General features: G+C 44.8%; 2 protein-coding genes across 2 annotated transcripts in view; one reads left to right on the top strand and one right to left on the bottom strand.

The window, feature by feature from the left end:
• Cnga1 (cyclic nucleotide gated channel subunit alpha 1) overlaps nucleotides 1-1,481 on the bottom strand; it is a 31,399-nt gene extending 29,918 nt beyond the window's left edge. The window contains exon 1 of the mRNA XM_075943291.1: nucleotides 1,369-1,481. The gene's annotated coding sequence lies outside the window, so the exon portion shown is untranslated. The remainder of the gene's footprint in view (nucleotides 1-1,368) is intronic.
• Nucleotides 1,202-22,809, top strand: Nipal1 (NIPA like domain containing 1). Its single transcript, XM_075943292.1, has 6 exons — nucleotides 1,202-1,331; nucleotides 10,523-10,789; nucleotides 13,124-13,180; nucleotides 16,221-16,311; nucleotides 19,151-19,311; nucleotides 20,150-22,809. The coding sequence occupies exons 1-6, from the start codon at nucleotides 1,286-1,288 to the stop codon at nucleotides 20,776-20,778; spliced, it is 1,251 nt and encodes a 416-aa protein (XP_075799407.1). The 5' UTR covers nucleotides 1,202-1,285; the 3' UTR covers nucleotides 20,779-22,809.
• The last annotated feature ends 2,424 nt before the right edge of the window (nucleotides 22,810-25,233 follow it).

Here is a 25,233-nt window from a genome sequence, read left to right as displayed (position 1 = left end):
ATTAATCATTGCCAATGCGATGAAGATAAACTTCAACTCTGATTCCGCAGAAAGCGTTTAAATAGACGTCTATTTCACAAGGCTCCCTACCTAAAGCTGTCTTAAGTCTGCCTTGCCACTTGCACTTGTTCCTGCCCCACCCCATTAGTCTTCCACAAGTCATCCCCACGTAAAAAGTATGCACCTTGAATTATTGACTAATTTGGATTTAAGTCTTGTCTCATTAGCCTGAAAACAAGAAAAGCAAGCTGGATCTCTGCAGTGAAACTCTTAGGCAATAAAGTTAATAGCTGCTCAAGAACGCCCAGAGTAAAGGGGAGGAGAGCGGATAGGAGTTCAGCGTTTAAGAGGCAGGGCACAAAAGCACCCCACACGCAAGCACGCTTCCGGTTCTTCCTTCTGAAACTTTCAGCAGGAAGTGTGCCCATTTCTCGAGGTATGGATACCTCGTGGCTAGGTTACTCCGCCTCACTCTTTCCCTAGAATCCCTCCTCTGCGAACTGGAGTTAACCGCACGATGTACTGTAACGTACTGTTAAATACCATAAACCTCAGTGTGGGAACAGATCTTCTCAGTTTGAGCATAGCTGTTCCGTTAAAAGCTCATTTCATATCTATATGACTGGGCGTGGGGGTAACGAAGTTGAGTGAGTGGAGAGGGAGGTGTCTGCTGGTTGAAAACAAGTAGGCGTGGAGAACAATGCGGGGCGGGGGGGGGGGTACGTAAGAGAACCAGAAGCCCCAAGCTTTTTCAAAAATTTCCAAAATAAACTTTCGCATGCACTCAGCGCAGAAGTCCCGCAGACAGGGCCCTGTGGCAGACTCTAGCCCTGTGCCACAAAAGCCAGAGATGGAAGAATCCCTCCATGAGCAGGACCCACAGACACCAGCCTGCACTTCTTCGGCTCCCGGATAGCTAGAAGGAGGCCTCAGCACAGACTCTACTCCAGTTAACTCTGAGACTGGCTTCGGCAGCATCCACGCTGTGACCTCATCAACTTCTGGACAGCTCACCCGCACAACCCCTAGTCCACCCTAGAGACACGTAGGACACCGGAGGAACCTCGGCGGCTGTCGATGGGCGGAGAATGCGCCTCCACCTCCACTGCCAGACCAGGGGGCGCGGCTCGCTCCGCTGCCACACCCCGCCACTCTCATTGGCTGAGGCTGCCACGGGGGCGGAGACATCGCACACTCACTGCAGACTCCGAAGCTCCGCCGTGGGTCCCAGGACACAGGTGTGTGAGAAACTACGCTGGCGCCGAGGAAGCCCGGTCCCCAGGCCATGGGGGGTCAGCTGAGGCTGCCGCCCGGAGAGCCCTGCCAAGAAGGTGAGCGTCAGCCCCGGTAGCGGGGGAGTGGGGGTACCTGCACTTAGGTAGCTGGGAGCCCAGATGCGCGGTCTGAGATACAACCAGACCGGAGGAAATGTGCGGATTCTTCACGCGGTCTCCTCGTCATTCAGTTTCCCCGCCGTTCAGTCGGTTGTCCCACCAACCGGACAGTAAGTACTGAGCTGTGCCCACCACTCTCCAGGCTCCGTGGGAAAGCCCAGATGGGAGCAGCGACGCCCACTTGGTCTCGGGGCTGGCCCGTGTCATTTACGTAGTAATGAATGTGTGGCGGGGAAATTCGGGATGCTAAGGGCAAAATCCCAGTTGGATCGAGGAGGAAGTTTCCTCTGACTCAGCCTCAATTCCAGAGTCCGTGATCCACGCCACCTGCTGGGCAGAGGGCGTGCGGGGGAACCCGCGGGCCTCCCACGCTCCGCCCTTGGTGGCTGGGTCTCACTGAGACGTCGCTCAGCACAGCCGGGCGGGCGCTAGGCGTGGCTGCTCTGCCTTCGGAATGAAACATCTCCCACGGAACTTATACTATGACTTGCCGAGCACTCCCTTGAGTAGGGAAACTACTCAAACAGGGAACTGGGCGTGCCCTTTTGTAAATTCTTCAGCGGACCACGCTGGGATTTACGGCCCTCACCTTGCCCTGTAAAATCCCTGGGCCTTGCCCTCTGCCAGATGTTCAGGCCATCCACTGGCTTCCTGCGGTCTCAACACAGAATGCGAGAGTGAACTGGGATGGAAGCAGGGAAAGGGTGGAGCAGTCTTGGGAAGTGTGCCTTGCAAATGAAGTGATCATTTTTTACAGCGTCCGGGCAAAGGCCATTTCTAATCTACTTGCCAACGACTCAAAAAGAAAGAGGGCGGAGAGCTGTCTAGTAAAAACCGCACCTTTCAGAAGTTTGTGGCAACATCTTTCGTGTCGTTTCCTCTTGGCTTCTCTGCTATATAGCTTACTAGGGGAATAGAAAGAAGAAGAGGAGAGAGAAGGGAAGAAGAGAGGGAGGAAGGCATCAAAATACAGCTAGTAAGAAAGGGGAGGGACATGTAAAAGAACTCTCCTCAAATTGACATCGGTGGTCTCTGAGGCAGCTGTATCTAGAGTTACGTCCTGGACAGCCATGTTGGAGTTAATCCCTTTCTAAATAATTCTGAAGCCACTAAGTCATTTCTGCTCTAATGCACCCTGCCCTTGTTTGTTCAGGGATCTGTCAGTTGATTGCACCTACTCATTTGACCTCTAGATATTTTTCCTGCTTTACTCGTGCATTTAGAAACACGAAATATTGGGGCTCTGTTTCAGCTCTGTGATTAATTGTGCAGGAAGTTGCTGGGGAAGTCGGGAGAGGTTCATCCGTGTTTTCAGTAGGAGGCCGAGACTAAGCTTCAACCTGAGTCCTTTTTCTTTATCTCTAAAGTGGCAAGAAATCGTGTTGTTGGCAGTCACAGTAGGTGCTGGTGTAATACCACAGGAAACCTACAGGGCAGTGCCTGATGGGGACTTAGCCGGAGTCTGCTTCTCGCTGATTCCTCTGAGGTGATGACCAAGAGATCTGTAAGCCGAGCACTGGGCCTAGGTCCTAGGAAAAACTGTCATCAGTCTGGCCCTGACTCTAGAAGGCTTAAGCAGTTTCCTACCCTAGTGACAGGTAGTTAACCAAGAAGCAAATGACCTGATAATGGCCCTACCATGGTGGCAAAATCTAAGAGATAAGGCCCTGACAGCTCGCACTTGGGGGGTGGGGTGGGGGTGTGTGTGGGGGGAGGTCTGCAGACTGGGTGGCTCAGATCTTTTAGAGAAAGTGTTTGTCTAGCTGAGACCAAATGGGGCTCCAATCATGGAGTCTGAATATAAAGTAGTTCCACAAAGAAAAACTGCCAGTAGTACTTTGGTTTCAATTTTTTAAACCATGACTTAATACTTCAAAAGACCTTATAACCCCAAGTTATCTCAAAAAGAAAGTTTTTTTTTCCAGTACTGTTTGCAAGTGTTCTAACAGAACTCAGATCGAGTTGAACAGCCAGTGGGGTTTTATTAACAATGGACATGGGGCCCCATGAAAACAGAATGTAAAAACTATAGCCGTCACCTGGGACTCCCCAACTGCAGAAGCATTCTCTGCCAGGGACTGTGGAGGTGACGTTATGATGGCCTAGAGGAAACACTCGGCAACCAAAAGGACATTTATAAATTCTCATCTCAGATTAGTTCTTAACTGACTTGGGGTTGGAAACACAAACTTCAGACAGAGAGGGAACCAGGAGCTAGTGAGATGGCTCAGTGGTCAGGCCTACCTACTGAGGGCTCTTTCAGAGGCCATGACTTTGACTGCAGCATCTCCAGGGCAGCTCACACTCATCTGCAACTCCAGTTCCAGGGGATCTAACCCCCTCTTCTGACCTCTGCGGCCACCGTGCACGAATGTAGCATACAGACAGACATGCAAGCCAAACACATATCCTTGAGATAAAAATAACTTTAAAAACTTTTAAGGATTGGCAATTGAGGAATTATGACTCTTTGAGAACTGGCCATGCCTTCCTCATCTATTCCCATATTGATGTATAACTGTGTGATCTTGAAATATCGAGACATTCATAGAAAACGGATATTCGTTCGCTCTTGTGCATAACTAAATTCCGTAGTTCTGTTCTCCATCTCACAGATAGAGACACTGACCTGGAGAATTTAATACGGCTTCAGAGTGAGTGTTCAAACTAAACATGGGATTATTTGGGCCTGTATTTCGCTTGAAAGTGCATGCAGTACATCGAGCGGTGCGACCTTCCTGGATTCACGTTGCAGCCCTTATTCCAATGTGGCAGGATTGAGGAATGGGGCCTTTGGGAGATAACTGGTCATAAGGGCCGAGGCCTTCATGCAGGAGATTACAGTCTGAGTGACCCTCATTTAAATGTTTAGGATCAGAAGTATTTTGGATGTTTGCTATTGATGAAATATTTACGTAACCATAATGAGATATCTTGGCATGGGACCCAAGTCTGAGTAATACATTCACACACATTTCATATAAAAATTATACATGTTTTCTGAAGGTAATTTTATACAATATTTTTAAATAAGTTTTTAGATAAAACCGAGTTTCCTGGTGTGGAATTTTCCACTAATGTCCTATTTATTGGTGCTCTAAAGCTTGGTGTTTTGTAGTGTCTAGGATTTGGGGCCTGAAATCTCCCCCTATAGGGAAGAGCAGGCTGTCACCAAGGGCGCAACCACGAGGCAGGCTGACTTCAGACTCCCAGCCTCCAGAGATGTGGGAATTAACTGCTGTTTAGAGATCAACATAGGCGCTGCTTGGTTATTCCAGCTGGAACGAACACACAGCGCCCTACCCATTCCACGGCCCCTGAGACCTGGTGTGATTTTAGAATTTCAATACGTCACTCTTTCAAAAAAAATAATACATGTGACAGGCGTTTCTCAAAATCCGTCATATAATCAGATCTTATTAAGACAATTTGATTTTTTGGATAAAGTATAACTGCTTTATCAAATGCTCGGAAAGAAATTTTCTCTGTATCTTAAGAAGAAAACTAAGACAAGGGTTTTTCTAAGTCATGAAGATTTCGTAAATGCCAAAATTAAGCACTACTTAGAAACAAAATAAAACTCTCCACTAAAAGTTGTTCAGAAAACAATGATGTCCGTTATTGAACCTAATATTTAGTATGAACTATAAATGATTGCTTTTAAAATGCTCCATATGTGTGCAAGGTTACTGGGATGCCCCTGAGCTCCTTTCCTGCTTTCCATTGCAAATTGTGTGCTCATTTATTCATTCTTGGTGTTTTTGAGGCAGGGTCTCACTACACAGTTTTTGGCTGGCTTGGAACTCACGATGTGGATCAGGCTGGCCTTGAATTTAGAAATTCACCTGCCTCTGCCCCTGAGCCCTGAGATTAAAGACATGCACTACCACACCTAGATCTCCCCCTCCAACCCCCCCCTCCCCCGTGGTCCCGTGGCCTCCAAGAGGATTCAACCCCTGGCAGTTGGGTGACCTTTCTTACTGGTGGTAGAGTGTGGGAAAGCAGCTGCTCACTATGGAAACCTCCGGGCTGGCCGCCCTGTGACACTGCTCTTCCGCAGGCCACTCGGAGAAGACCTGATGTGAAAATAGAGGTTTTACACCTGTGGCAGCTTCTCATCTCCGTTTTGAAGCATTTTGTGTTGCTGCATCTGCCGCTTTGTTTTTCGTCACAATTTCTTTGCTTTTGAAGTGCTTGGGGGTTAAACCTCAGGCCTCCCCGTGCCAGACAAGCGTGTGCTTCTGAGCTGCTCCCTCGTCTCTCGGTTGTTTTGTGAATTGGAATAATGGGCGTCTTACTCAGCTGCGTGAGAATTCACATGTACATCTGTCTGCTTCACAGCGATGTCCAGATCTGTGCAGTTCTTCCTCATTTTGCTCCACATTTGTTCTAATTTATTTCTAGCCCCCATTCTGTCCCAAATTAGTCTAAATGGTTTCTCCTTCCTGTTCTGCCTTCCCCATTTATTCTGGTTTGCTTGCGCTTTCGTTAAAATTGTCAGTTCTGTGGGAGTGACAGCCGGTTGGCCTGTCCCATTGACCTACCTCACCAGTTCACAGTGGAACTGGCTACCCGTGAACAAACACATAGCTAGCCCGGCGTCTTGGGTGGTGTGGGCTCAACAGCTGCTTGGTTGAGCAAATCCATAACTGTGTGGATATGCAACTGTTATAACAATGTAGGCTACGAGGAGAAGGGTGGTTCGTTGGGGCCGTTAACTAGGGGGCTTTGCTGAGAGGGAATTGAAAGTTTCTTTGATTGGCACCGCAGAGAATGGCTGTCTAAGGACGTGTGTTGTGTGTGTGTGTGGGGGGGGTGTACTGAGCTAGCGTTCTGACACTGAGCTATGCCCACAAACCTAGGAAGAGGCATTTCAGTGCCAAGAAGCAGCTGGCTATGTGTGCCAGTGCTCTGTAATGGGCTGAATAGTAGCCTCTATGAAAGCTGTAAGGTGAGGAGGAACTAGCCTAAGACAACTCCAGAGGGTCAACAGAGGAAGCCAGGCGCAAGTCTGTAGACTACGGGGCAGGGGCACTTGCACTTTCTGAACGAAAATGAGAGTCCGTGCAGAGTTCTGGAAAGAAGACAGCAGACCAACAGGGTGCGGCCTTCTCTGCCACCAGCTCAGTTCACCCGATCTTTGCCCCAACTGCACTGAGACCACATCTTGTTGCCTCTCCCCGCTGTCACCCAGCTGAGACACAGTCTCCTTACCCCCAGACACCCTTCTGTCTCCAGTGTTGGCTTTTACAGGCAGCAGAGAAGTCTCCTGCCTCATCCTGTTTCCAGAATACACACAGGTATGCACCCTCCCCGCTTTCCTTGGCATTTAAGCACATTGCACATTTCCTTTCTCTATCCTTCCCGGTTAGGAAACAAGAGAGTGAGAATTTTGTTACATTTACGGCTATACCCCAGCTTCTAAAAGATTCGGGGCAGCCAAAAGTCCATGAATATTTGGATGGACGAATGGAAGTATAGCCTGTGCTGTTTGAGGAGCGGGTGAGAGGGGGCAGCGATGCCGTACAGGGTCAGAGGCCAGCAAGCTCCAGAGCGTATGAGGTTCTAAAGTCGAGGGTTGGGAGCAATTGAGGCAATCGGGATGGAAACCGACGCTACAGTCCGTGAGATCGAGGAAGGGAGGTGTAACCCGGCCGACAGTGGCTCGAGTCTGCAGAGTGAACTTGGTGGGCAGAAAGACTTCCTTCAGATTTTCTACGCCAAAGAGACGGGTCGCTGTACTCTTTTCCTGCTGCTATGTCTATGAGGGTGGGCTAGACTGGGTTCCTGCTTCAGGCCGCATATTTGCCTGTGACTGGTTCTCAGGTCTTTCTGTGTTTTCTTTCTGAGTGGGATTCGGGCTGAAAGGCCAGCGGCAGCTTTGAGAATTCCAGATGTGCAAGAGTCAACTCAGACTAAGGATGTTGCCCATTTGGTGGAGTATTTACCAAGTATACACACAACCCTGGGCTCGATCCCAAACTCCACATGAACTAGTGTGAAGGTGCATGCCTGTAATCCCACCATTTGGGTATAGGAGAAGCTGAAGTCCAAGGTCACTCTTGCTAACGAAGCTAGTTCAAAGCCCTCCTGGACTGTAGGAGACCTCTGAGGGAGGAAGAGACAGTAAGAGATTTTACGAGCAAGCTGAAGCTTGGATTCCTATAACCTCTGGTGATCTTTCAGTATCAGTGCAGAAATAATCAACCGAGAGAATCAGTTTATAAAGAGGAATAATACATTTGGGCTCATAATTTTGGAAGTTCCAGTCTGGGACATTTTATCGCATTGCTTTGGAGCTGTAGTAAGGCAGCCCGTCACAGTGGAGCCTGTAGCCGGCCTAAACTGCCCACCTCATCATGGGGAGGGGGGAAAACCTGGAAGGCGTGCCATAATAGCGCACACCTCCAATGATTCAAAGACCCCCTGCCCACTAGAGCCCACCTCTTGGCAGTGCCACTCTCTCCCAATAGTACTGCCCTGGGCACGAGGCTTTTCCTGAACATTTAACATCCAGACTACACCAGGGGAAGAGCCATCTGCCGACAGTGGGAAGGCCGATAATCCACATAAAAGACTAGACGGTGAGACAATGCTTTCTGCAACCTGGGAATGCATTGCTTTGATTCTCAAGTTGAAATGTAGCTCTCCCCAACCACATACTAGACATCAGATAGCTTGCCATAAACTGGACAGTTAAACGATTCTCTATAGGCATATACGGTTTTGAGAGATGAAAGCATTTGATCTTTGTGTGCACATTAAGATTTTACAGGCTTTACTAATCTGTTATGTTTATAATTTTCTGAAATAAAAAGGTTGACTCAGGTTGCTTAGCTGTGCCCTCTGCAGTTATACATCTTTGGCACTATAGCAAGGAACTCACCATTTTAAGGAGAGAAATGTTTAAAGAGAGTCCAGGGTAGACGCCACCTATAAGGAGTAATATTTTATTTCTTAAGTTGTGTGGTTGATTCATTGACATAGTTTGAGCATTATTAATTTTTTTTTTACAAATGACACATCTCTCCTATTTTTCACTTCATATTTTAAGAAATAACATCAAAGAAGTTGAGCGATTGAGCAAGCTGTCTGGTGTCACTTTCAAAGTGACTGACAGTGTCTATTACAATTTTTAAATGACTATTATAGACTTTCAGTGTTGAGTAAAGTCTAGATTCAACTCCTTGAATAATGACTTGGCTTCCTGGGATCTCGAGATGCCTACTCTGATTAGAGATAGCTTTGAAACTTCTCAAGTCCCCCAGGGTCTGTACCCACACATTCTGTCCCGTGCGCTGGGTACTGCCACACCCTCATTCTCACTCCTCCATCAGTCACAGCCTCTGTGGGATTTCCCTCCCTGAATACACTCCCAAAGCATGAGTGAATGACTGAAGTTCTAAGGTCAGTAACCAGGCAAGACTTTTATTATTCCTCCTGCCACAAAACCCCCAGCCTTTGCATCTGCCCCATACAAAGAGAAGTTGGAAAATACAACCAAGATTATTTCATTCCCTTGGCGTTGCTGTCCCCACACCCCCTAAAGAGGAGGAAATGTTTTTGCTCCATCAGCTGCTTAGAAGGCATATTGTTTTTCTGGAATGAGGTCCGCCCACCCTATTTCGAAGATGAAGTTCTGGAATGGTTATGTTAGCTGCCTGTGAAGGACAGGAATGCACTGGGAAGTTAAGTTCAATGTTTTCTCAGGAATGAATGGAATCAGAATTGTAAGGAGCAAAATCACTCCTGGGCTCTTTTTTTATTTGTTTGTTGTTGGCTGTTACTTTGGTTGACTGTTTTTGTTTGGTTTTGTTTTTTGTTTTTTATTTGTTTTTGTTTGCTGTCTCCTCCTGTAATCCAGGCTGGCCTCAATTGTGAGCTGAACTGCCAAGTGCCTGAATTTCACGAGAGTGCCGCCACACGGGCTCACGTCTTGGGTTATGAGATGCCCACTGGAAGAGCGCGGAGTCCTGGCTACTGGAAACATTTGCAGTTGTTCTTTTCGAGCAATGTTCTAGAACATTTCTCAGTGTAATTTTTTCTAGAAATTCCTTAAATAATGTAATTTTCCTTAAAATGTTTAAAAGTTTTGATTCAGAACCTGTTTGAGTGAAAAACTATTAGAAGTTTCTTATACTGTATAAAATATTTCTGTTTCATATTTTAGGGTTTAGCCTAAAAATTCCAATGCATGGTGGGTCTGGTCCAGTGGGTTTGCATTCTTACTTTGGTCTTATTCTTTATAAAGCCTACTGATGTTTAATTCATTTTTCCCACAATATTCTGTTTATTCAGGAGCAAGTCAATTAGTTAAACTGAAAAATGATTTTCTTTGGGCAAAGTGGCATGCAAAATTAAAGTTTAATGTATTTTCTGGAATGCACAGTTCCTAGCCCACAAATGGGTAAGCTAAATTTCCTATAATAGGGTAGTTTATAAGCCAGTGGCATTGCCATAACCTTCTCCACACCCCTGTACACAAGCCCTTCTTTCTGAGAGCCAGCCTGATCATGAGAAGGTGTGCAGTGGATGGGGTGGGCTGGGCTGTGGTGAACTGTGGCGCATAAGCCACGTCCACGCAAGCACTCACATTTCCAAGAGGCTGCTTTCTTACTGGAGCCAAGACCCATGTGCTCCCAATTGACAGAGGATCCTGGACTTCCATGGGAAATCTCTCATTTTTAAATCATTTTAAGAATGTGTGCAAGCTAAATTGAAAGTGTGTATAGGGCAGTGATGGTGCATTACCTTTAATCCCAGCACTAGGCAGGCAGAAGCAGGCAGATCTCTGGGGTGGAGGCCAGCCTGGTCTAGAGAGTGAGTTCCAGGACAGCCAGGACTAAACAGAGAAACCTTGTCTCAAAAGAAAAAAGAAAGAAAGAGAAGGAGGAGGAGAAGAAAGGAAGAAAGGAAGGAAGGAAGGAAGGAGAAAGAAAGAAAGAAAGAAAGAAAGAAAGAAAGAAAGAAAGAAAGAAAGAAAGAAAGAAAGAAAGAAAGAGTCTTTGACCTGTGGACCACCTCTTCGGGAGTTCCCTGCTCCCATCCACTGGATTCTCTTTTGTGGAAAGGAATAGCCTTCACCCCGCTCCCTTGCCTTTTTAACCTCTCCTCCTCTCTCTTACCAGGTTACGTGCTGTCTCTGGTCTGTCCCAACTCTTCCCAGGCTTTCTGTGAGATCACAAATGTGTCACAGCTGCTGCCTTATCCTGTCCTCTACACGGACCTGAACTCCACTCTAACCAATGTCAGCATTTCAGCAAACGTAGAAAACAAATACAGTCTGTACGCCGGCTTGGCACTGGCCATCAGCTCCAGCATTTTTATCGGCTCAAGTTTCATACTCAAGAAGAAGGGTCTCTTGCAACTGGCCAACAAGGGCATTACTAGAGCAGGTAAGAAACGTGTTCAACAGGCAAAGTTCTTGAAATAGAGCACGTTCCCTTCTACCCCAGGAGCTTTTCCCTTTTCCTAAAACTCTCTTCCCGCTGCCCTTCGTCTAGCTGATGGCTCTGAATTCTGCCATAGTCCATCTCCCTAGACTGGCCTCCTTCCCCAGCCTCCCTCAATGTCTATCATTGAACCACACAGTTCCCTTCATCGCCTCTAAGATATTGGATGTATTGTTTATTTCAGTCATCGGGTTTACTTGTTTATTGATAGTAGACTCATAAACCATGCACTCAACAGTGTTTAGCACCCACCAAATATTTGTGGAATCAATGACTAGTGATACAACTATACTACTATTTATTTATAGCAATATTTCAGATGCCAAGTAGCCTGTCTGATCGCATTAGCCACACATTCATATTCATTTTTATGAACTATAATAGCACAAGAAACTTAAATATTTTTTCTGGGTCAATATGGAAAAACAAATGACTCTAAGTTATGTAAACAAGTTTCTGAAAGGGTAGTGAGAGAGGAGTTTTGCTCCATCAAAAAAAAAATACTATATTTTGGTCTTAAAACAATTTGGTGCTAGAATTAAAACAAATAGTAAGGAATTGTTGAAGATGTCTGAGTAGAGCAGATTACATGTAGCCACTAATACATACGTTTTAAAAGTAGTATTTCAGACCCATGAATAAAAATTAATTATTCAACTAAAAATATTGAGACAACTTTGGAAAAAGTAGAGGGGGAAAATATGAGAGTTTGCCATTCTGCAAAATACACTCCTGAAATATGAACCTGAAATAATTTTTAACTCCCAAAAAAGTCTTCTTAAGCATGAATCTATTCTATATAAAGGAAGACTATATTCTACCTTTTTTTAAATTTTTTTCAAGACAGGGTTTCTTTGTGTAATAGTCCTGGCTATCCTGGAACTTGGTTGGTAGACCAGGTTGGCCTCAAACTCCGAGATCCGCCTGCCTCTGCCTCCCAAATGCTGGAATTAAAGGTGTGCACCACCACTGCCTGGCAGAACACTAGTCTATGTAATTTAAGAGCTTCTCTGAATGGGTGGATAAAATAGGTCACACACAGATATCCTATTTGGAAATAACTTACTTGAAACTAAACAATCAGATGATGTAGGAGGCTATGAATATATGACACAGTGCTATAAAATTCCTAATAAAGAACAATTGCAGACAATAAGAAAATGCATCCCCTAATGTCTTAGTTAGGTTTTTATTGCTGTGAAGAGACACCATGTCCATGACAACTCTTATAAAGAAAGCATTTAATTGGGGTGGCTGGCTTACAGTTTCAGAGGTTCATTACCATCGTGATGGGGAACACGGCAGCAAGCAGACGTGGTGCTGAAGCTGAGAGTGCTGCCTCTTACAGGCAAAGGAAGTCAGTGGGCGGTCACACTGAAGAAAGCTTGAACGAAAGAGACCTCAAAGCCCACCCCACAGTGACACACTTCTTCCAGGAAGGCCACACTCATTTCAACAAGCCACATTCTAACAGTGCCACCCACCACACCTGACGAAATAGGTCAGTCATTCAAGTAAAGAGCACAGAGAAGAGATGCAAACCTCCAGTGTGATGAGGTGATTCCTGTCTAGTCATTAGTAAACTTGATGAGGAGAAAATACTAAAGAAATAGGAATGATTTTGCAAGATCATCTTTATTGCTTATGGATCCTCTTAGTTTAACTATATCAAATCGTCGAGGCTAAAGTCAGAAAGTGTTAGAGCTGAGAAAATTCCCCTTTCTCTAGCTAACATGTTAGCAGTGACTCAGGTCAGCCTTTGTGGTCATGGTGAGGTGAATCCAGGCAGCTTCAGAAAAACCCTTGGGCCTTCCATGTCTCCAGGTGAAGGAGGAGCAGAGCCCACCACTCCAATGCTTGTTGTCCTTTAGCCAACTCGTCCACAGTCTCAAAAGCTCCTGTATCCAATATCTTCTTCCCTCTAGGACCAGTGTCTCTTGCAAGTTATGGTTTGGTTTTAATGTTAACCATGGCTGAAACAAAGAATTCAGAATTTATAGCACCCATGCCTATATTGCCGTCTGACATCGTTATTGAACCTGGTGATTAAGTAAAATTCCCCACAAGTCAAAGGAACTTTCTAGGGAGTCAAAGGTAACAGAAAACCCGAAAAGGCCCCAGGAAGGACTGAGTAGGTGTCCTTGGAGTGGACAGCTGCTGAGGTGACCAGGAGCTTTGCCGTCTGCAGCGTCCCCAACACCTCTCCTAGGAGTCAGTTCTGCCCTTATCTCGTGAGGTGACGACCTGATTTTTGTTTTCTGTTTTTTTTTCCCCCAGGGCAAGGTGGACATTCTTACCTCAAGGAATGGGTGTGGTGGGCAGGACTGCTGTCCAGTAAGTATGAAAGCCGGGAGTTCTCAGACTCAGTTACCCTCTCCTCCTGAGGAGGGTGGAACTGTCTGGAAGTGACTGGTGACGTCACACATCGCCTTCTATTTAACTGTGTATTGTATAGGTTGTTTTCACACCTCCTGCTCTAGCTAAGGAATGCTAAGGAAGAAATTACTGTTTCCAGTATTATATTTACTTTATTTTTTAAAACAATTTTTTATTTTACCTACCAATCCCAGTCCCCACTTCTTCCCCTCCTCTCGCTTCCCCCACTGTCCCCCCACCTACTCCTCAGAGAGGGTGAGGCCTCCCAAGGGGAGTCCCAATATTATAGTTTATCACAGACTTCTCATATTTCCTATGAGAATTGAGAAATATCTTCCCTCCTGTGCCTTCTGAGTTCTTTTTTTGTAATATTTATTTATATCTTAAGTGTATGAGTGTTTTGCCTGCGTGGTGTCTGTACCTTGTCAAGGCCAACCATCAGATCTGGAGAACTGGGGTTACAGGTAACTGTGAGCATCCACATGGGTGCAGGAATTGAACCTGGGTCCTCTGGAAGAGCAGCCAGTACTCTTAACCTCTGAGCCATCTCTCCAGCTCTTTTTCTGAGTTCTTAACTCAACTTGGTGGGCTTATTTATTAATTTATTTTTTCATTGAAAAGTGTCCCTATTTCCCATGGCTAAGTAACTTATTTCAACATTTAAGAAACCCTATTCTAAGAAAGAACTTGGGGGCTGGAGTAAAGATCACCGATGCTCTTGCCGAGGACCCAGGTCTGAGTCCCAGCACCCATGTGTCAGGCCACAACCGTAACTCCAGTTCCAGGGATCTGACAACTGACCCCCACAGGCCCCAGGTGGACAGACATACATCTGAGTGAACCCCTCATACACACAAAATAAGAAAGCATTTTTTAATTTTTCAAAAGAAATAGCTTGAGTACCTTTTGACTAACAAGGATGAAAGCTAAAAAAGATGATAAAAACATTTAAATTTTGTAGCGTTCTTTCCATTTTTCAGGAGTGTTCATATCCGTTTGCTGAATAAAAGTTGACTGCTCTGCCCTGGGAAGGTTCCAGTTGGTCTTATCTAAGTGATCCTCTAACTCTCTGTGTGTGTTTTACATGTATCTCCTCACCCTTCTCTCCCATTTTCAAACAAAAACATAGGGACTGGAGATATGCCTCACTGGTCAAGATCACTTGATACCCATGCAGAGGACCTGGGTTCAGTTCCCAGCACTGTGGTGGCTCAGAGCCATCTTCAATTTCAGTTCAGGGGTTCTGACCATCTCTTCTAACCTCCATGGGCACCAGGCACCCACAAAATGTACATATATACATGCCTGCCAACACTCACAGGCATGAAACGAAAGTAAATCTTAAAATGAAAATCTAAGGAGAAAATTATATGGCTGCATTTACAATATCATGTATACCAAATAAAAAGCTTGTGATAGCATGGATGAGATCATGCATTAGAGGGGCTGTCTCGCTATCGGTAGATGAGATTAAGCTTTGCTGGAAGGACATCTATAAAATAGGAACTATAAACAACATAAGGGTTTCAAAGGAAGCCGAATAGTCTGAAAAGTCCTTGGCTTTTTTTAATGAGAGTGGTCTCCTAACTGCTCTGTAAATTTAGTGTACCAAGCTTTTTGTTTGGGGCCACCAACCGGCTCCCAAATCATGACATATTGAGACTTAATAGTTTTGAATGCTCGGCCTAGCTTAGGCTCGTTCCTGGCTAGCTCTTTTAACTTAACCTGCTTCTCTTTATCTGCCTCTTGCCTCAGGGATTTTTACTTTTCTTTATTCTATATGTCTTTCTTTCCTTTTTACTCTATGGCTGGTTGAGTGCCTGGTCCCTGGTGAGTCCTCTCTCTCCTTCTCTTTTCTCCTCTTCTCCTGATCCTTTTTTTTTTCCAGTCCAGATATCTCCTCCCATTTATTCTCACTGCCTGCCCGCCTCACCTATCCCTCTCTGCCTAGCTATGGTCGTTCTGTTCTTTATTAGACCGATCAGGTACCTTTGGCAGGCAAGGTGAAACAAATGAAACACATCTTTACATAATTAAACACACACCCTTGCACCATTAAACACGTGCAGCATAAACAAATGGAACACACCCTTCCGCAGTTTAATATTCCACAGCATAAACAAATGGAACACATCTAAAGATGTGCAAACATAGTTAAAGTAATTGCTACGACAATTTAGAGTCTTTTTAATGATGTTCTAATGCTGGGTATTCCTGTAGGTTGGGTGTGGTAGCAAAGCAGATAGAGAAAAGAGTATACACTGCTATTTTCTCTCTCCGTATGTGTTTGCTTGGCACAGTTGGACAGCGTGAAATACTGCAGTTTCTGGGAAAGCGTCCCACTGCGGTCTCTGAGAATAAACTGGCTTGCACACAAAAGCCAGCTCTTGGGGGAATTCCCCTCTCTCGGGAAGTTCTTTGCACTACCTGTGCGGATCTCTAGTTTCTCAGATGACATTACATTCCGACATTCATCCTTAGGACTTCCAAACAGCTACTTGGATCTTCTTGAGTTTCTGAGACATAATCACTTGCTTATAGGCCATCTCCAATTCAGAGATTCCTGCCATGGGCCTGTGGTGGGGGTTCCTGGGTATCTGCGATCCCTATAGGCCCTTATCATTTTATAGGGTGTCTGATGTTACTGCTGTGGCTAAATTGCAAATCTGCTCCTTCTCAACTTACTCCAAAGCTCCCTCTACTGACTCCATTCGATTGACCAAATACGCTGTCAGCATACAAGGAGCTGGTCTCAATTGGAAATCGTGTAAAATGTGCATCCCTCCCTCAGCGTTGTTACGTTGTTGTCTCCTGGCAATTACAGTAGCTCTCCATCCCATAATAGTGGTCCTTTCCCACAGGCTGCAAGTTTAAACCTTTGCTTTCAGGTATGGCTTTGCATCTTTGAGACCAAAGTCTGCTGCTATCGTGAATCGTTTGCTTATCTCTTCTGATGAAGATGTTATCCCATCCACTCATACTTCTGCTTGCTTTCCAGTGGGGGCTGGAGAGGCAGCGAACTTTGCGGCTTATGCCTTCGCACCTGCCACCTTGATCACGCCCTTGGGGGCTCTGAGTGTTCTCGTGAGGTAGGTGAACAGCAGAGAGCTTGGCTTCTGTGGCTAGTTCGCTGTCAGCAGGGCACTAAACCATGGGAAGCATTCTGCTAAGAAATCCCAGCACACACACACACACACACACACACACACACACACACACACACACACACATAATGTCACCTGAGCTCTTAAAGCACAGACAGCCTCAAATAATGTCTGGGACTCCTGAGAGTGTAGAGACAAGCCATTTATAATAAAGGCATAAAAGATTATTTCTTGGGTTATTGCTTACATGCAAATGGCCTTGAGTTTGATCCCCAGGGAAGGAAAAAAAAAACTAATCTTGCCTCTGAAAAGGAATTTTTTTTTGAGAAATCTACAAAAAGACAGCAAGAGACATAAGAATTACACTGGCAAGTTGTTAACAAGCAAAATAAAAACAAAAAGAAAAGAGAGAGAGAAAAACCTGACAGGAGAGCTTGGCTTACTACTAACAAGGTGGTTATAAATTGTGTGTGTGTGTGTGTGTGTGTGTGTGTGTGTGTGTGTGTGTGCACGCGCTGACACAGTGAAGCCTAGCCAGAGGTTTTTGGTGTGGTTTATATCTCTAATCTGAGTAAACTATGAAACTCCTTTGACTTTTTCTTGTTGCCATAGTGGACTAAGGACAGCGGTTATTAGAGGGCTTCAAAGGCATCCATCTGTCTAAGCTCTCACTAAAACCCCATCCTTGCCTGCCGGGTACCTGTGCTGGATGCCGTGGCAGGATTTCCTGTCTTACAGTACATGGGGGTCCTAGTTGGATTTTTGTTTCTGTGATAAACACCGTGTCACCAAAATGAGATGGAGGAGGACAGGGTCAGCTCCTACCTAGTCTGTCACTGAGGGAGGCCAGGGCTGGAGCTCAGGGTAGGAGATGGAGCAGGAGCCATGCAGAGACAGTGCTCTCTGGCTGATTCCATTATGGCTGTTCCATTAGCGTGTTCTCTTATACAACCCGGGAACACCTGTCCAGGGTTGCAATACTCCTAGTGGGTTGAGCCCTCCCACATCAATCATTAATCAAGAAATGCCCGCAGACCATACTGATGGAGGCAACTCCATAATTGAGACTCCCTCTGCCCAGGTGACTCTAGTTTGTGCCAAGTTAACAAAACCAACCAGCACACGGGGCCTGATTTTTCTGAGTTGATCTGCACTGAGCTTCCAACCGAATTGTTTGATGACCTGTGAACTCTTTGTGTGCCTTGACTTCCATTCTGTTACCTTTGTCTCTTTGGAGTCTGTAAATTATCAATATCTAGTAGAAAACTTCTGGCTAGGCCTATCTACTTCTCCTTTGTGTCTCTATAGAATTGAGAGACTTAAAGAAGCCAGCGTGTTAGCTGTCTGAAGACTCGAGTTTTCACTGGGACTGCAGTCCCACAAGTGACCACGAGGGGACAACTCTGAGAAAGCACCTTATTCCTAAATGCTCACAGTCTAGGGTCAAATGGCACCCTTTAGTGAGAATGGTAAGAAAGGAGGCTGATGGGCAGAAGCCTCAGAGAGCTGCTCGGTGTGGCAGCAGAGTGTCCTACTCTGGTATCTATGGTAGTGCCAGCCTTGAGCACTTAGGAAGCAAACCATGGCAAGCAAGGCATTGAGAGCATTAGCTAGTCAGAAATACCCAGGCAGGAGTGGACGTGAGAAAGTGTTTCACTGTTTGGCGATCTGTATGGTTGTTCAGGTATGTGTTAGTTGTGTATCAACTCTGAACAGAGTACCTGCTAGCTAGGTATCTATCTTTCTATGCCCTCCGTGCGCATGTGCATGCGTGCATGTGTTTGTGTGTGAGTGCATGTGTGTGTGTGTGTGTGTGTGTGTGTGTGTGTGTGTGTGTAATGAGGCCCAAAGGACAGCCTCAAGGGTCTTTCCTCAGGCACTGTGCACCTTTTTATCTTGAGACAAGGTCTCTAACTTATCTGACGCTTGACAAATAGGTCAGCTGACCAGCAAGCCCCCAATCCTTTTGTCTCTACCTCCCCAGCACTGGGGTTTTAAAACTATGTACAACCACACTACTTTTTTTGTTTGTGGTGTTTTTTTTTAATTTTCAAGACAGTTGTTTGTATTTTTTACAAGAGTTCTAGTTGTGAAACTCAGGTACTGATTCTTGTGCCGCAGACACTACTGAAGGACCCATCTCTTCAGCCTAGGGTGTGTATCTTTGAAACATCAGGGTACAGCTTGACCATCCATGATTCAAAACTCAAACCCAAGGTCACCCTACATTGGAAATATTCTGAGCCTGCGTAGGATGCCTGCGTGAAAAGTTCCTTACCTGACCTCATGTGACAGACTGGAGTGGAAACATGAGCGTATCACATACATTGTGTAAAATTTCCCTCTGGTCAGTCTGTCATGTCTTTATGACGTACAGATGAATCTACTATTTAAGCTCAGGCTCCCTCACTAAGAGCTCTCATCCATGCAAACAAGCCGCCTCCAAAACACCTGCCGTCGAAGCATTTCAGGAGCTAAGCATTGCAGATAAGGGTGTTCTCTGTTGCCAGAGAGCTATAAAATACTTTTCATTGCAGTTACTTTACAGGGGATGGTTGAAAGCTAATTAAACTCTAAGAGGCAATGGGGAGAAAACAGGAGCATCCCATGCCTATGGTATCTCCCAAGCTGTAAAAGCAGTAGAATAGGGATCCTTAACCATCATTTCTGAGCTATCCATTTAAGGCCTTTCAGCGTCACAGAGCATATTCTAGTCAGCTCCGTGGGGTTCAGTGAACACGAGCGTTAGTGCGACCTCTAAACTGCAGTGGAATCAAACGGTAATTGAACGGTGGTGATTTTGTTTCTCTCTCTCTCTCAACAGTGCAATATTGTCTTCCTATTTTTTAAATGAGCACTTGAACATTCATGGAAAAATAGGCTGCATATTGAGCATATTGGGGTCAACTGTGATGGTTATCCATGCCCCCCAAGAGGAAGAAGTCACTTCTTTGCACGAGATGGAAATAAAACTGAAGGATCCAGGTCAGTGATTCAGCCTTAACAACAAAGCAAAACCAAACAAAAAGGAAGAAATAAATCCCACAGACGTCACTTTCTTTTTTCCTTCAAATGATGTCTGTATGCTTGCTTTCGACTTGGTTTGGTTTGGTTTGATTGCGATAGGCCCTCAATACACACACACACACACACACACACACACACACACACACACACACTCAAGGATAGTTTTGAATGTACAGTCCTCTTTGTCAGTCTCCTGAGTACTGACATTACCCATGCTCCACCTTGTCCATCACCAAAGGAAACTTGTGTTGATACTGAAGATGCCCAACAAACCTGCCGCGGGTTGTAAGCCACAGTGAGATTTGTTCCTTATAACTTTTCCAAGAAGTTAACAATTAATTTGGTTTTTGTTGTTGTGTTTTTTGTTGTTTTGTTTCTTGTTTTGTTTTTTTGAGACAGGGTTTCTCTGTAGCTTTGGAGCCTTCCTGGAGTTCGCTCTGTAGACCAGGCTGGCCTTGAACTCACAGAGATCCTCCTGCCTCTGCCTCCCGAGTGCTGGGAGTAAAGACGTGAGCCACTGCCCGGCAACAAAGGATTCTTAATGAACCCAAATTCCTGCCCCTTCTTCCTTAAGTAAAAATATAAAATGCTACACCTGTCTAGTCTTGCAGTGATGCTGTGGAGATTCAGATGATATGTTTGTGAACTGCTCTATGAATCCACTAAGGAGCCAAATGGCATTTATTTACTCTCACTTGTTCGAAATCCTGTGCTCTTAAATTGATGACGAGTGGTACCTCGGGAAGGTTTGGTCCTATTAGCATCTCCTGAGTCTGACTCTTTCTCCTCCTAACAGGGTTCGTGTCCTTTGCTCTGATCGTCTCTGTGATCTCCTTGGTGCTGATCGTGCTTGTGGCACCGAAGAAAGGACAGACAAATATCTTGGTCTACATTGCAATCTGCTCTTTGATCGGAGCCTTTTCAGTTTCTTCTGCCAAGGGCTTGGGCATCGCCGCCAAGGAGCTTTTAGAGTGGAAGCCCGTTTACAAGAATCCCCTAGTCTTCGTCCTGTTGGCTGTGCTTATCCTCTCAGTGACGACACAGATCAACTATCTCAACAAAGCCCTGGACACTTTTAACACATCTCTGGTGACTCCCATTTATTACGTGTTCTTCACATCCATGGTGGTGACGTGTTCTGCCATCTTGTTCCAGGAGTGGTATGGCATGAAAGCCAGAGATGTCATTGGGACCCTGAGTGGATTCTTCACCATCATCAATGGCATCTTCCTTCTACATGCTTTTAAAAACACAGACATCACCTGGAGTGAGCTCACATCCACTGCTAAGATGGAAGTCCTTTCTCCAAATGGCCGTCAGAACAGCTATGTTTTATTAGAGAATGCAGACAGTGCAGCCTCGGGCTATGAGGATGACGTCACCCTGTTTAGCAGGACTGATGACCGAAATCTCCATAAACTTTGAACTTTGACCAAGAAACCTGGAGAGAAACAATACTTACCTTTGGAAGGTCTGTTTGTATGTTTGCATATTTAACACTGTACAAACACTCTAGATGGGAGGCCAAGGAAAAAGAAAGACTTTGTTCTCACCATCAAATTGGAAAATCAAGTTTCATCTTCTTCTAGAAGATTCGTGTCTATTATGTTTTTGCAACCACTAAACAGTCCCTGCCCACAAACGTAGTCAAAGACTTATATTTTTCTCTGGATAATTCCCACTTTCACCTTAGTAAGGAAATTATGATCAGTTTCTGAATTTTCAGAATGGACACAGTTTACTGTTGTTTTGAATTATGAATGCATTTTTCCTATTAAATTCATCTTGGCTACGCTTTCCAATTCAGCTCATTAATAAGTGTGTAGGGAGAGAGAAATTTCTGAAAACAAAGTGTTAAGACTCCAGACATACTACAGAAAGTGTCTTTTGCTCCTTACCGTTTTGCATTGGATTTCTCTGACTCACTCTCGATCCCTGCTCTTAGGATCTCCAGCGGGGGTTCCTGCTGAGTGTTAACTGCACTGTCTACTTATGGAAGCTGATAAGCCATGGGCATCCCATGAGTTGATACCTCAAGTCAAATGCGTGTTTACTATCCATCACTGCCTCGCTTTGTGTATCAAGTATATAAGCTGTGAACACAAGTTTGTAGGAAATTTTCTTCTGAAGGGGTGGTGTGTTTGAAACTTGTACAATTCTTTTACTGGTTTTCTTTTTTCGCTGTGAGAACTCTGCTGGGTCCTCTGGGGCATCTTCTTGGTGAGGACATCAGTCATCTCTTGACCTCTTTTCTCGGGTTGTGGCAGTTCTCCATTCTAGTGATCTTAACTTTTAGATGTTTATTAAATGTCACTTGTTACCTGACATCTGAGCTGTCAAGTTTCACCCTTGGTACACTGTGCATGGGTCAGAGGTTCCTGGAACACAAGAATCGATGTGTCCTGGGTTGGAAAATGAACTTGTGTTGACATATATGCCCAGGAGAAAGACAGAGAGATTTAATGAGTTGTCATATGTGGAGAAACAATGAAATATTGGTGAAAACTCTCTGGAAATTAATACTTTATTGTAAATCAAACACCAAAACTGAACCTTTCTCAAGTAAGAAGATGATGCTTAAGGCGGAGGAAGCTACTGGGTCCCTATATCCACTCTGTGTCATTGGAACTGCTTGCCCCGTACTCTGCATTTGAATGTCTATACTTTGTCAGCACATGGACTGCTTATGATTTATTGCTCAATATCGATACTTATGTAAAGAAAACAGCTTTTTGTCATTTATAATTTCACTGTTAGGTCAATGGTTGATGATTCTATTTTTAGTCCAAAGCAAACGCTATTCACAAAAATCTTTAGATTTAGCTACCATGGAGTGAATTAACACTTATTTCTAAAAACGGAAACTACGACTTCATGTACATGGAAAGCTTCCTGTATCATGCCCAGTAAAGCACAGGCACTTCACTAAAGCTGATTCTCAATGAACCCACATTTTAACCCACAGTCTTCTCCCTAGAACGAGGAGGACCTCTGAGCATGAGATCTCGTGAATCCCTCGTCTTTCCTCAATTTCGGCCGCACTATTCACCGTAGACATTAAGAGAAAGTGACCTCATCATTGTCCACTCTCAATGACAATATAAAATCATTCCAACAAAACTCTTTCTTAGAGGGGGAGCATAGCTCGGTAGCACCATCAGCCTGTGCTCCATCAGCCTGTACAAAGGCAGTGGATTTGATCCTCAACACCAGGGGGGAATGATAAAGCCAGCGAAGCCAAACTAAATGTCACTTTCACCTTCAAAAGCTTTACCGGGGGAGGGACCACAGAAATACTTTGAATGTTGTCAAATATTTTTGATAAACTGTGTTCATGAGAGTTTATATTTTTCAAAAATGCTTGTAAATACTGTTCATTTTAGATAGTTTATAAATTTGTAATGTCTCTGTATATTTCGAATAAAATAATGTGGTTGTACTGTGCGTTTTGGTGCTGAGTTTGTAGGCATTAAGAATTGTTCCCATTTTGTTTTGAGATTTAAAAGAAAGTTCTGAAGTTTAGGGGGCACGGCTACACAGGAACTCACATGGCCTTTTCTTTAACGTTGCAATCTGTTTGGGTAAGGTTCCCCACCAAACCGCCTGGCAGAGCAGACCTGGCGCCTGGACAGAAGAACCTGTCTCATCCTGCAATGATTCGTTAAACAAAGTAGAAATTCCTAGCAGTTAGTATACTGAAATCTCCTCCAGCTCAATAACTTAAAAGAGAAAAGGGAGCCAGGCATGGTGGCATATGCCTTTAATTCCAGCACTTGGAAGGAAGAGGCAGGCAGATTTCTGAGTTTGAGGCCAGCCTGGTATACAGAGAAAGTTCTGTGTGACAGCCAGAGCTACGTAGAGAACCCTGACTTGAAAGTGAGAGACAGACAGAGAAAGAAGGCAATAGCAGAAAAGCAGCCCATCATATGTATGACAGCACTGGCTCCAGACCACCCCATGGGAGCTCAAGTTTCTTATATAAAATGGCACAGTACTTACCTACACATGCCCTGTGTACCTTAGCATCTCTGGACAGCTGACACGCAAGCCAATGTAACTGTTATAGACTCAAACTCAGGCTGGAAAACAGCTCCCTCATTTGTTTTTAATTCAAATAAAATGAATTGTCTAAGGTACCAAACAAAACCTCTCTCTTAATCTGTGCCCCATACCCTTGCTTTCCTCTGTTTCATAAATAAAAGGGGATATAATGTTCTGTGTTTTAACATACTCAGTCAGGGTCAGAAGGAGGCTCCCAGCATGCAAGCCTCCCAACGCACTGCTGTGGGCAATGGTCTTGTACCCTGTAAAGATTTGTCTCTTGTTCTTCTTTAATAAAATGCTGATTGGCCAGTAGCCAGGCAGGAAATACAGATGGGGTGACTAGAACAGGAGAATTCTGGGAAGAGGAAAGGCTCAGTCTGCAGTCGTCACCCAGACACAGAGGAAGCAAGATGAGAATGCCTCATTGATAAAAGGTACCAAGCCATGTGGCTAACACAGACAAGAATTATGGGTTACTGTAAGTTATAAGAGTTAAGAAGGGGGCTGGAGAGATGACTCAGAGGTTAAGAGCATTGCCTGCTCTTCCAAAGGTCCTGAGTCCAATTCCCAGCAACTACATGGTGGCTCACAACCATCTTTAATGGGGTCTGGTGCCCTCTTCTGGCCTGCAGGCATACACACAGAATATTTGATACATAATAAATAAATAAATATATTTAAAAAAAGAGTTAACAAGAAGCGTGAGGTAATAGGTCAACCAGTTTATAATTAATGTAGGCCTCCCTCTGTGTCTTTCTTTGAGTCTGAATGGCTGCAGGACCAGGCCGGACAGAAACCTGTCAACAAACAGCATTCGGGAAGCAGAGGCAACAACCAGCTACCCAGTCCACAGAATGTAGATCTGTGGGAGTGCTGGGCAGCAGCGTCTGTGTGCTGGAACACAGTGTGTCTACACTGAAGCTACACAGACTTCAGTCTTCCAGAGCAGGTGTGCGTGTGTGTGTGTGTGTGTGTGTGTGTGTGTGTGTGTACAAAGCAGCGACTCCTTGTCCATGACTAAATGAAGCCATCAAGAGACAGATAATGAGTCTGATAGGACAGCTCTGTTGGTGAAATGTGTGCTACACAATCACGAGGACCTGTGTGAATGGCTAAGATCCATGGAGAAAGCCAGCCCAGTGGCACACCGGTAATCCCAGCTCTAAGGAAACAGACAGGATTACTGTAAATTACCGGCTATCCAGTCTAGTCAAACCAGAAAACGCCAGCTTCAGTGAGAGTTCCTGTCTCACAAAATAAGATGCCGTGTAAGAGAAAAAGAAACCATCAGCCTCCAGACATAAAAATACACCACAATCACACATACATGTACCACACACACACACACACACACCCTAAAAAGAGGTATGCTTGGGTTATGAAGATTCTCAAAGTTTAATTTAATATATGAACCACATATTTTTCCCAATTGAAACTTTGATTGAACTGGGCAATAGAAGCGCATGTCCTTAATCCCAGTACTTGGGAGGCTGAGGTAGATGAACCTCTGTGAGTCTGAGGTCAGTCTAGTCTATGGAGCAAGTTCCAGGACAGCCAGGGCTACACAGAGTAACTCTCTCAACAACAACAACAACAACAAAAGGATTCTTCTCAGGATGGAGAGATGGCTCAGTGGTTAAGAACACTTGTTGCTTTATTAGAAATCCTTAGTTCAGGTTCCAGAATCTACACTGGATGGCTCACAGTGCCAACTACAGGGACTCCTACACCCTCTTCTGACCTCCGTGAGTCACCTGCACCCAAATATAAAAAAATAAAATAACTTTTTTAGAAAAAGAAATTTCTCACTGCTTAGCCATGATACTGCTAACAGTG

This window comes from Microtus pennsylvanicus, chromosome 12, assembly GCF_037038515.1.
Source record: "Microtus pennsylvanicus isolate mMicPen1 chromosome 12, mMicPen1.hap1, whole genome shotgun sequence".
Classification (NCBI taxonomy): Eukaryota; Metazoa; Chordata; class Mammalia; order Rodentia; family Cricetidae; genus Microtus; species Microtus pennsylvanicus.
This window is presented reverse-complemented; position numbering and strand designations above follow the sequence as displayed.

Bases quoted from the DNA above. Each gene is read 5' to 3' on its own strand.
- Nipal1 (XM_075943292.1), top strand. From the start codon at position 1,286: ATGGGGGGTCAGCTGAGGCTGCCGCCCGGAGAGCCCTGCCAAGAAG. The intron at 10,790-13,123 runs GTAAGAAACGTG...TTTTTCCCCCAG, and splicing joins CAAGGGCATTACTAGAGCAG to GGCAAGGTGGACATTCTTAC. The intron at 13,181-16,220 runs GTAAGTATGAAA...CTTGCTTTCCAG, and splicing joins GTGGGCAGGACTGCTGTCCA to TGGGGGCTGGAGAGGCAGCG.